We start from the raw sequence: 12,612 nt of genomic DNA on the forward strand, positions 1-12,612 counted from the left end.
GACTGATGGTCAGTGAACATCCTCCAAGAAGAAGAAATGATATTTGATCTGAGATCTAAAAGGTAAGTGGAAGAGAACTGGGAGGCCAGTGTAGGGTCAGTGAGAGGAGGAAGACAAGCTAAATATTCCAAACAGAAAGAGGGTATGTGCTAAGAAGGCCTGATGTGGACATGAATATGCCTCTGGAGAAAACTTGAAAGCACAATGGGGTATCATTACATACTCACTAGAAAGGCTCAAATTAAAAGACCAGTTATAAAAAGTATAGGTGAGGATATCAAGCAATCAGGACTATCATTCATTGATGGTGGGAATGAAAAGTAGCATAGCCATTTTAGAAACCAGTTTGGAAAGTAAAACAGTGTCCCTATAACTCAGTAGTTCCACTCCTAGGTATATACTGAAGAAAACTGGATGCTTGTCTTCACAAAGTAAAATCTTGTATGAAAATTTAATAGAGACTTAGGTTCCTTAAAAAATTAAAAATATAATTACCATGTGATCCAGAAATTACATTTCTGGGTATATATCCAAAAGAATTAAAAATAGAATCCTGAGGGGATAACCGAACACTTACATTCATTGAAGAATTATTCACAATAACCAAGAGGTAAAGGTAACCTCAGTGAATGGATAAATAAAATGTAATATATACACACAATGAAATATTAGCCATATGAAAAAAAGGTATTTTGCCATATGCTACAATATGGATGAAATTTGAGGATATTATACTAAGTGAGTTAAGGCAATCACAAAAAGGCAAATACTGCATGATTTCACTTGCATGAGGTATCTACTATAAAGTAGTCACATTCTTAGAAAGTAGAATGGTGGTTGCCAGGAGCTGTGAGGAGGGGGAAAAGTAAGTTGTTTAATAGGTATGGAGTTTCACTGTTTCAAGATGAAAAAGTTCTAGGCTTATATTGAACAATGGGCATAGAGTTAACACTAACTATTGTATTGTACACTTAAAGATGGTTCAGTTGGATGAAATATCTTTTTCCATCCTCTCACTTTCAATCTATGTGTGTCCTTCTTCCTGAAGTGGGTCTCTTGTATGCAGCATATTGTAGGTTCTTGTTTTATTATCCAGTCAAATGATCTTAAGATTTATATGGAATCATGAAAGACCCAGACTTGCCAAAGCAATATTGAAGAAAAAACAAAGCTGGAGGAATAACCCTCCCAGGCTTCAGACAATACTATACACCTACAGTAATCAAAACAGACATATGGATCAATGGAACAGGCCTCTGGTCAATTAATCTTCAACAAAGGAGGCAAGAATATACAATGGAGAAAAGACAGCCTCTTCAGTAAGTAGTGCTGGGAAAACTGGATAGCAGCATGTAAATCAGTGAAGTTAGAACATTCCCTCACCCCATACACAAGAATAAATTCAAAATGATGTAAACATAAGACAAGACACCACAAACCTCGTAGAAGAAAAGAGGCAAAACATTCCCTGACATAAATCTTAGCAATGTTCTCCTAGGGCAGTCTACCCAGGCAATGGAAATAAGAGCAAAAATAAGCAAATGGGACCTCATTAAACTCATAAGCTTTTGCACAGCAAAGGAAACCATAAGCAAACAAAAAGACAACCTACGGAATGGGAGAAAATATTTGCAAATGATGAGACTGACCAAGGTTTAGTTTCCAGAATATATAAACAAACAGCTCATAAAACTTAACAAAAAACAAACCCCCCAATCCAAAAATGAGTAGAGGACCTAAACATACAATTCTCCAATGAAGACATACAAATGGCCAAGAGGCATATGAAAAAATGCTCAATATCGCTAATTATCAGAGAAATGCAAATGAAAACTACAATGAGGTATCACCTCACACCAGTCAGAATGGCCATCATTCAAAAGTCCACGAATGATAAATGATGGAGAGTGTGGAGAAAAGGGAACCCTCCTACACTGCTGGTGGGAATGTAGTTTGGTGCAGCCATTACAGAAAGCAGTATGGAGATTCCTCAAAAAAACTAAAAATAGACTTACCATATGATCCAGCAATCTCACTTCTGGGTATATATCCAGAAGTAACTAATTAAAAAAGATACATGCACCCCAATGTTCACAGCAGCACTATTTACAATAGCTAAGACATGGAAGCAGCCTAAATGTCCATCGACAGGTGTCTGGATAAAGAAGTTGTGGTATACACATATACAGTGGAATACTACAAAGCCATAAAAAAGAATAAAATAGTGCCATTTGCAGCTACATGGATGGACTTGGATATCATCATTCTAACTGAAGTAAGCCAGAAAGAGAAATACCATATGTTATCACTCATATGTGGAATCTTTAAAAAAAAAAAAAAAAGGATACTATGAACTCATATACAAAACAGACTTGCAGACTTAGTAAACAATCTTATGGTTACTAGGGAAAGGGGGTGGGAAGGGATAGATTTGGGAGTTTGAGATTTACAAATTTTAGCCACTATATATAAAAATAGATTTAAAAGAGAAAGTTTCTTCTGTATAGCACAGGGAACTATGTTCAATATCTTGTAATAACCTTTAATGAAAAAATATGAAAATGAATATATATATATATACACACACACACATATGACTGGGACATTGTGCTGTGCACCAGAAATTGACACACTGTGACTGTACTTCAGTTCAAAAAAAAATGGTTCAGGTGGTAATTGTTCTGTTTTTTTCTATAATAAAAAATTCTTTCCTAGCAGTTTTATTCATAATAGCCCCACATGGCAGAGGATCTGAATAGACATTTTTCCAAAGAAGACATACAGATGCCCAACAGGTACATGAAAAGATGTTCAACATCACTAATCACCAAACACTTGTTCAAGTGGCTACTATCAAAACCACAAGAACAAGTGACATGCTGAGTAGAAAAGGGAACATTTGTGCACTATTGGTCAGAATGTAAGTTGGTGCAGCCACTATGGAAAACAGTATGAAGTTTCCTAAAAAATTAAAAACAGACTTACCATATGATCCAGCAAATTTGGCTTCTGGGTATTTATCCAAAGGAAATGGAAATAACTAATTCAGAAAGATACATGCATCCCCATGTTCACTGAAGAATTATTTATAATAACCAAGACATGGAAGCAACTTGTGTCCATCAGTGGATGAATGGATAAAGGAAACATGGTACAAGGGAATATTACTCATTCATAAAAAAGAAAGAAACCTTGTTATTTACAACAACATGGATGGAACTTGAGGCATTATGTTATGTTGAATATGTCTGACAGAAAGACAAATACTGTATGATGTCACTTATATGTGGAATCACAAATAAACCCTGACTTACAGATACAGAGAACAGACTGGTGGTTGCCAGAGGTAGAAGGGTGGGTGAAATGGGTGAAGGTGGTCAAAAGATACAAACTTGAGTTGTAAGATAGATAAATAAATCCTGGGAAATTATAATGTACAGCATGGTGACTACAGTTAATAATACTGTATTGTATATTTAAAGTTGCTGCAAGAGTAAATCTTAAAAGTCCTCAAGAAAAAAAATTATAACTCTGATAATGGATGTTAACTAAACTTACTGTGGCAATCATATTACAGAATATACAAATATTAAATCATGTTGTATACCTGAAAGACATGTAATGTTACTTATATCTCAATAAAAATCATAAAAAAATAAATAGCCCCAAATGATAAGCCCAATAGCCTTATACATTGGGAATAATGCACAGTAATAAAAATGAGCAAACTACTGACTGGATGGATCTCAAAAACGTTAAGCTTAGAAAAGTAAAAGGAGCCAGATAGAAAGTATTATTGTCTAGTAGGATCCCCTTTAAATGAAACTCAAATTCTGGCAAAACTAATGTCTTTCTTAGTGTTAAAACTAAGAAAGAGAAAAAGGTTACCTATGGAAGGAATGGCACTAAGAAGAGGCGCAAATAAACTTCCTGGGTGATGAAAATGTTCTCGATTATGTTCTGGTTGGTGTTTCTATGAGCGTGGAATAGGTGAAAAAGCTACTGTCTCTATCTTGGAAGCCTTTGCTCCTATTTACTAGGCGAAACCCTCCACTCTTCTACCCCGGCTCTGTGGCCCTGGTTCTGTGATCTGTTCCCCAGGCTTTGGTCTACGTTAGATCTTCTTTTATTCTGCAGCTCAGTCTATCCAATGACCCATCACTTATCGTAGTTGGTTGTTCATGTCTGATCCTGTGATAAGAAGAATAATAGCCCCCAAAGCTGTCCCTGTCCCAATCCCTGGAAGCTGTGACTGTCACACTGCATAACAAAACTGACTGTAAATTTGATTAAGAAAGAGAAATTTAAGAAATTTAAGAAAGAGAAATTATCCTGGTGGATCTAGCCTAATCATATGAGTCCTTACAAGCAGGGAAACTTTCCTGGCTTTTCAGTCAGTCTTCCCAGCTTTTTTTCTTCAGTCAGAGAGAGAAGCAATGACTGAAGAAAGGGAGAGAGCTGTAAAGCTGCTGGCTTTGCAGATCGTGGAAAGCAGTCATGAGCCAAGGAATGCAGGCAGCCTCGAGAAACTGGGAAAGGCAAAGAAACAGTTTCTCCCCTAGAGCCTCCGGGAAGGAACAAGGTCTTGCCAGCTTCTTGATTTTAGCCTAGAGACCTGTCAGCCTTTTCTGACCTTTCTGTCATCTTGAGCCACTAAGTTTGTAGTAATTTTTTAAGATAGCAATAGAAAACGAATAAAGTCTCCAAGTAGGTGAACATTTTGAAGACTCCAAGGAAGCTTTGACCCTGACTCCCAACACTTGCTGTTTATGTGCCACAATCAGAAGATTTTAAGGAATAAATGAACCAGATGTTCTCCCTCCTCATTCTGCAGGTCGCAGGATTACCTTGTAATCTGTTACTATCACTCCCACATCCCCTCCACCTCGCCCAGGACAATTCCTTTTTCTAGTCGGACAGACACTTGGCTTCCCCTTCCCTCCTTTATTATGTTCCCTCAATCAGCCTATCTTTATAATATGAGCACTATGGAGTCTGGTTAGCCAGCATATCTGGAAGTGGACACTCTCAACTAGCACTATGAAATAAAAACATAAAATACACATTTGGAAAGCTCATTTAAAAAGATAAAGACACCAATTCCCTCAGAAAACATAAATAGAGACAAAGAGCTCAGGTATCTTTATAAATTACTATGCTACCATTTTAACAATGTTTTGTCTCCTGTCTTTGGACTCATTCATTCAATAAATATTTGTTTACTATCTATAATGTATTGGGAATCGTTAAAGTTCTTTTAAGCCAGCTAACCACAGATGACTTAATTGAACAATTATTGCTTAGTGACTATTTGTCAGTCTCTTGTTTTTACTGACTGCACGATTGATTTAAGCTACGAACAGTTAAACATGTAGATGCCCAGGTACAGCTTCTATATTCTAATACTATAGATCACTGGATGATGAACAATGTATTACGGGAGGGAAAAAATAAGAGCAATTGAGGAACCAGGAAAATGACAGAAAAAAATAAAAACCAACCTTTGATTTCTATGTGTCAAGTGTTGTGTTCTTAAGATGTATTATTTCATTTCATCCCCAAAACCCTATGAAATTTTCCCTTCATTTTAAAGACAAGGAAAAATTAAGCCTAGAGAAATAAGCAACTTGGTCCTGATCAGCAATTATTACGCTGGAGATGGGATCTGAATGAGGCAGGCTGATTCTAGAGTCACACTCGACTCTTCCTCTGTAGTGGGAAGAAGACAGGAGGGAAGGAGAGGGAGATGACTGAGATGACAGGAAGCTCAGGTTCTCAGGCCTCTCATTTTACTTGAGGTTCTATTCCACCATGTGTCTTTTTCTCAAATTAAACACTTGTTTATAAACAATTTAGAATGGAACCTTGAAATACATCAGGCACTAAATTTAATCTCTAACATACTAAGTCAGAGTTCACACGCACCCCAAGATCACACGTTAGGCACTGAACACAGAGGTAAAATGACAGTCCCAGGAAGAGGAGGAAAAGAAGATAAGAAGGGATGTACGTACTGTCCTTCCTTTTACTGGGAACTTCCAAATCTCAGCCCACTTTTCAACTAAGGCACTGTTGCCATTGGATGAAAATTAAAAATAAAATTTACACTAGAACGTTTGCCTGGTTAGATAAACAAGTGTTCAAAATAATAGTATCAGAGAGAAAAATTGGAAACCTGAATAATTCATACCACATTTAGCTTCCAGAAGCCTTGGAGATACAACCCTAAAGCACAGAAAACAAAGTTGTGTTTCTAAGCCTGTTAGAGATGAATGTATATTCAACAGCAGTCTGTATAAATCTTCAGATACAGGAAAACGGGATTATTGCTGTCCTTGGCACTACTGATAGGCTGTTCAAAGCTAAGGCACGTGACACTTGAGGTTTTTCAGCTTATTGTTATACTTTTTTTTCCTTTAACATTCATGAATAAAATAGTTAAAAAATAAAATAGCCAGATTCAGAATCTTACTTTTCTAATGCTTCTCTATTATATAATGACTTGAAACCATCTCATTCCTGAGACACTGACTAAAGTTGAAGATGAAATGAAACAACCATATCCTATTGTATTAAGAAAATCTCATATGATTCATACTATAGTCTATATACTGACATTTGAAAACCTTTCAGTTTTTGTTTTGATATAAAAAATGAGAGAGAGAAATTCTAGAGTGTAAACATGTTCCCAGTAACTTAAGAATTGATCATTCTGAAGTCTTGATTGCCAAAGAGAACTTTCTCTTGATTTTCAGCAGAGCCTGAACTAGTATCCAAGAATAAACCTCAATACTGAACTGACCTTTTCAAAGTAGAAGCATTTGAAACAGATATCCGACCAATGCAAACTAGAATCTTTTAAAGGTGCAGTCTTCTGACAAATAAGAAGAAAACTAAGATCATCCTTCTTTCTTCTAAATGATATGCTATATGTGACAAGTCCTATCCACTTAATAGTCTTTGAATATATACCTTGGCCCCAGTTTTTTTTTTTTTTCAGTCTTTTGTTTTGTTTTCTGCTGACCCACCAATCATTCCTTTCCTGCTCAACTTCTTTGCTACCTGAAAACTATGTTTTGAAAATTATATTTCAGTCATCTCCAAAATGAATCCCTAGACTTTTTCTAATAATTTCTTCTTCATGGTCCATCAATGAGTTATAAAAATGAAATGACTATTTGCACTGTGTTGTCATCTCCCCCACCCCCCCAAGAAATGAACAAAAAATACTTACAATGGTTCTTAGCCAGGAGCATTTTATCCCTTATTCACTAGTGTGGTAAATGAGTCAGATATGAGTTGGCCAGGAAAAGAGCTGCTTTACCCAAAATCTTAGTACAAAATGAGTCATCTCACTCCAAACACCAATATATTCTCCAAAATAACTGGCAAGAATTTCCTATAAAAAGAATCTTGCCTTCACCCTTTTCCATCCATTTAGCTCTCTGATTTTTCTAATTTTTCCATTTCCTGTGTACTTATAATATTGCATTCATAACAAAGGCCCAAGAACATTTCTACCTCTTTACCTCATTCTGAAAGTCATCTTTCCTATACTTAGTAGGGGGGCCATTCTGATAGCATTCCCCTGGAAAGAATAAATGCTCTGTGGCTTTCAAGGGCGCTCCCAGTCTGACTCTCTGTGATGAAACCCATGCATGGTTCAACAGAAATGCGAAAGCCAGTTCTAGAAGAATTTTTCTTTTCCTCTGCTGAAAAAGTGAGTTCAAAACCACAGAAGATATTTCAAGCAAAACCATTTTTCTTCCCACAAGAGGAATTAATGAGAATAGATACAATCTGTCTAAAACTGATAAACATGAATCCAGGCCACACACTTCAATTCTGCTTCTCTGTACATCAGAACATTCCCATTCTTCCTCTCCCATCAGATGACGCCGAAAAATCACTGTGAACTGAAGCCAGGAGGCAAGCACACTATTTACCTGAGAATAAACAAGCATGCTTGTAGAGCCAAATCCCGCCAAAGTGCTGAGATTTTTCTATTCCATGGGGCTCATAATGTGACTTATTATTCTTAATTATTCTAAGTTCTGCAATTCAACGGGCAAAATTACTTACAAATCATTTCACTCAGGTTGGAATTTAGCTTCATGTCTATATTAAATGAATTCTAAAGAAGAGCTATGCTCCCTTCATATCCAGCACTAACAGATGTTAGTTTCCTTAGTTTTACAGCCCTCCAATGACAGACAACTAACTGTATTTGGCTTTGGGAGTAACTGCAACACCTCTGGATTATGAACTTGGTGTTTGGTTCTTAGCTGGGAACGGCAGGGGGTTAGTTCACATTATCAAAGATGTATAAAAAGTTTCCCCTTATGCTCCAGATGCCCAATATGAAGATGCCTTTTAATATAATATTGTACAACTTTTTTTTTTCTTTACTGGTAATCTTCTCAAGTGGTTATGGTAAGAAAAAACAATTGTATAAAAATGAAATCTCTTATTCAATGTATCTCCAGCTCTTGACCAAAGCAAGATGTTAAATCCATTAAGCTCTGAATATCTAGTAAAAGCAAGAAGGCTAAAGCTGTTCAAATTTGTGCATTCTTGGGAAAATTGCCAACCTATACACTAGTAAGCAGGATCTGTGTAATTAATGGTGATGTTATTGACAGAGGGAATCCAGTTTCATTCTTAGAAGCAATTTAAAAGTGCAAGTTGGCAGAGCTTTGGTAAAGCCTCACCTATTCTTTCCCCCCCCCCCACCTATTCATTTTTAAATTGAGGAAATGTGACTTTGAAGTCATCCATAGAGCACCAGTGTTAATGTATGCACATTTGTGGTGATTTTGGTCACAGTAAACTTAAAAGAAATCCTGAATGTAGTATTGTCTATTGAACAGCAAAATGCACAAACCAACAAGCACTTCTTAAAAGGAGAAGCATCAAACCCGGTCTTAGGTTATCTTTTTCTGCCCTGAAAGCTATTCATATGAAGACTAATTAAAATCAACTCCTTCTTATCATTAAGTAAAATAAAACCAGACTGAGTCCACATTCCTTTGCACACACTCCTGTCTCCTTGAGAGGCAACCTCCATCTTTACCCAGTGGTTGTATCTCACGGACAGTCATAGAAGAAGCCTGTATGTATTTAGGTTATCCAGCTGACTAGCCATACCTCCAGCTTCTGCTCTCCTTTCCCCTCTTTGTTATATCAGTGATTTCAGAATGATGAGAGAAAGAAAAACAGCTGGAAAAACAGAGATAACTAAGGAAAGAAGTTAAGCCCACAAGAAGCTTTTTCCATAATGATCCACACTAAGTTATCCAACAAAGAGTGATTTTTCTCACCATCTATCTCATCCTTCTATTTCCCTGTGAACTGCAACCACATGCTCTAAGCTCTGTGCTTCCCTTAAAAGAATGAAACAAATGAATTCTTGACAGCCGACAGCATGTGCTGTGGCACCTGTGGCTCTGGAGAAGACAGGTGGAAGTCGAGGAGACAGGTGAAGGACAGCCTGGAGAGAAGCTGACGGATGCTAATGATGAGCCTGGATGTGACTGACCTTAATGATTCCCCCGTGTTGGATTCATACCTGCCGTCTTCTCTAGCAAAGGGCTGTTCCACATCCACTGTCAGGGAGGCCAGGGCAGAAACGGTCTCTGTCTCCTCTTGCAACTGAGCCCCGACCAGAGCACAGCCTCTTGGCACAGCCACCGTCCTCATCGACTTCCAGTACTTGCCTAGAAAAAACACATGTATCATACTTTATAGGAATTTCAGTTAGAACAGTATTAATCAGAAGACTTGCATAGGTCCAACACAGAGTACTTAAAATTCACAATGTTATACACAGTTGTAATTTAATTTCTTAACTGTTACGATTAAGAGTTTTCCTCAGTCTAGAATGCCAAGTTGTGAAGTGCTCACATTCCCAAGCCCGAGTCTCTCCCTTGCTCAGAGGTAATAAAGTGAGGAATAATCCACGGTCTAACGAACTCACTGTCAGACTGACAGTTGTCTCTGCAGCTAAGCAGGCCGACTCCGGGCACGTGCCCTGCGGGTACCTCTCAGGAGACTGGGAGGTAGAAGTTTCATGGAGAAACTGAATGAAATAGTAACATTAAAAATTGCTACTTGAGCCATTAACTTAAAAAACAAAACAAAACAAAACTGAGGTTGGAATATTAGAGGAAAAGAAAAGCCCAGAAATGCCAGCATGAATCGAATGGCAACTTTGCCAGAACAATCAGGTTTGTTAGTCCTGGATGTCCTTTCTTTCTCAGCCCCAGGGTGTGTACTAGAACAATAACTGATTTAAAACTTTAATATATGTATTGGCTGATGTTGGAACCCTTCCATATGTTATACGGATGTTTCTTTTTTTTGAGGCAGGGAAGGAGAATGAGAGGAAAATAGGAGGTCATTTCATGAGAATATGCCTGTGGGATAAACATGAAAGAGCAGAGTCAACAGTCTTCCTACAGCCCCTAAGCTGTTTTTTTGTGAAGTATTCAACAGCCTCAAATCAAAGCAGGAGCATCTCTCTAGCTGCTGACAAGACTCACCAGGTTAGAAGTATCTCGGCAGCCTGACCAATTAAGTGCGAAGTTGGCATGCAAAGTTAGCTTACTTACAAAAATAAATAATAAATAAATAAAAATTCTGCTGGAGTGGAAAAGGCAAATGGGTGACTACCGGACTGAGAGTAACTGGGTGCTAGACCCAGCTCTGCAACTAACCATCCTGTCATGCTGGCAAGGCTCTTTGGTACTTTATTTATGCTTCTCAAAACAGCTGGGATGCCCTCCGATCCCTTCCAGTTCTAACATTTTATGATTGGCCTTTCCTTATCTCACTGTTTCAGAAAGGAATAAAAGTCTTGTCATGTTAGGGGAGGAGACTCAGTCTCCCCTCCACTCGCCATGTCAGTAGAACCTTCTGACACAGCTGTGCACTGCTTCTACTTTACATATTGAGATCACCTAGTCTGACCAAAGTCAGAATCATAAAGCTTTGACGTTGGACCACATGATAGCAATTCTAACTGAATGAACCCACAAAGTAACATTTTTCGAAAGCCACGGCTATGCCAGATGTTGAGGACACAAAGATGCTTCCCTGACACCAAGAAATTTATGGTCTAGTTGAGAAAGACTTTTTAGTTAACAAGCAATGACAATTCTGTGTGGAAAAGGCCCACCCACATGCTCCTGAGAGGAACTAAGTAGAACATAACTTTTGATGCCAGGAAGGCGAGAGAAGAATTGCCAGAAAAAATAACACTTGACTGAGTATTTGAAAGACCATCAGAAGTTAGGCTGAAACAGAGGGAGATGGCGGTGGTGAGGTATCCCTGGAAGAGGAAATTGTGCATACAAATGTGCAGAGACTCAAGTCTCTGTTGTTTACTGGGGTACAGAGTCCACTGCCAGGCACAACTAGAATGTAGGCAAAGCCTGGAGTGTAATGAATGAGATTACTATGGTAGGCATGGGCTAATTAACACACAATCTTGAATAACATGGCAATGATCTTGGCCTTCAACCTGTGGGTGATAAGGGGCCATTTTAAGAAGAGACAGAGAATCAGGTTTAAGTTTTTCAAAGATCCCTCTGGAGAGATCAATCATGGATGATGGATTGGAAGGTGATGAGAGTGGTGGGAGGAAAACCAGTTTTACATCTTGGCCAAAGTCCAGGCAGGAAATGATGATGTCTGAGCTAAAAGGAAGTGACAACAAAAATGAAGAGATGGACTACAGAGAGGCTTAGGAGGTGAGCAATGGAAATGTATCTTGGCTTTTTCTTTAGTAGCCCCCTACCTCTCTCAACTTTGAAAGATGACCCTAAATTGACAGTTCCATTCCAAGACCCTAATTTCTCTAGATCAGAACGTCATTATAATCTTACCCAAGTTGGAAATGTCATATTTCATCTATAAATGCATTCAGTTGTAATGAGTTTCATAAAATATTATTATTAATCATTATTTTACCACATGATGTTCACAAAACTGGCAATTCTGGATGTCATCATTTCCTTTCTAAGGTGACTCATATGGGGTCTCTGACAAACAGGTGGTTTATGGGTTAAATTGTTATAAACTACAGGAAAAGGACACTAGCATTACTGAGTTCCCAAAATGTGCCAGCGACTGTGCTAGGTATTTTCACATTTATCATTTATAATTTTATTTAATCCTCATGATAATTATGTAGGCAATGTTAGGTAATTTTTTCTATGGTCACATGGTAACAAGTAGAGGAGCTAAAGCCTCACCCAGGACTGTCTGACTCCAGAATGTCTCCTTCTCTGAAATCTGGTGTCCTCCTCTATGTGGTCCTCCTCTAATATACTCCTACTACACCCAAAAATACGAAAATAGACTAAATATGTGAAAATCTCAACTTAAAAGAATTATGCACATTGCAAAAGAATATATATATATATATATATACACACACACACACGCATGCGCGCGCGCATACACACACACACACACACACTTCACTTTACTGAAGAAATTAACTTTACCAAAGGAACAAGTTACTCTTGTTCCTTAGATATGTGACTCAGTTGCTTCACCTTTTATTGATTTTATGGCATCGGGTGATTGTACTTGCTAAGACAACCATGT

At 37.8% G+C, this 12,612-nt stretch overlaps 1 protein-coding gene across 1 annotated transcript in view; it reads right to left on the reverse strand.

Annotated features, from left to right (window-relative positions):
* The window catches only part of HDAC9 (histone deacetylase 9), a 682,621-nt gene that overhangs the window by 14,386 nt on the left and 655,623 nt on the right, over window positions 1–12,612 (reverse strand). The window contains exon 26 of the mRNA XM_064487516.1: window positions 9,569–9,716. Coding sequence (XP_064343586.1) covers window positions 9,569–9,716 — 148 coding nt within the window. The remainder of the gene's footprint in view (window positions 1–9,568; window positions 9,717–12,612) is intronic.

Source organism: Camelus dromedarius, chromosome 7, assembly GCF_036321535.1.
Source record: "Camelus dromedarius isolate mCamDro1 chromosome 7, mCamDro1.pat, whole genome shotgun sequence".
In the NCBI taxonomy this organism is placed as follows: domain Eukaryota; kingdom Metazoa; phylum Chordata; class Mammalia; order Artiodactyla; family Camelidae; genus Camelus; species Camelus dromedarius.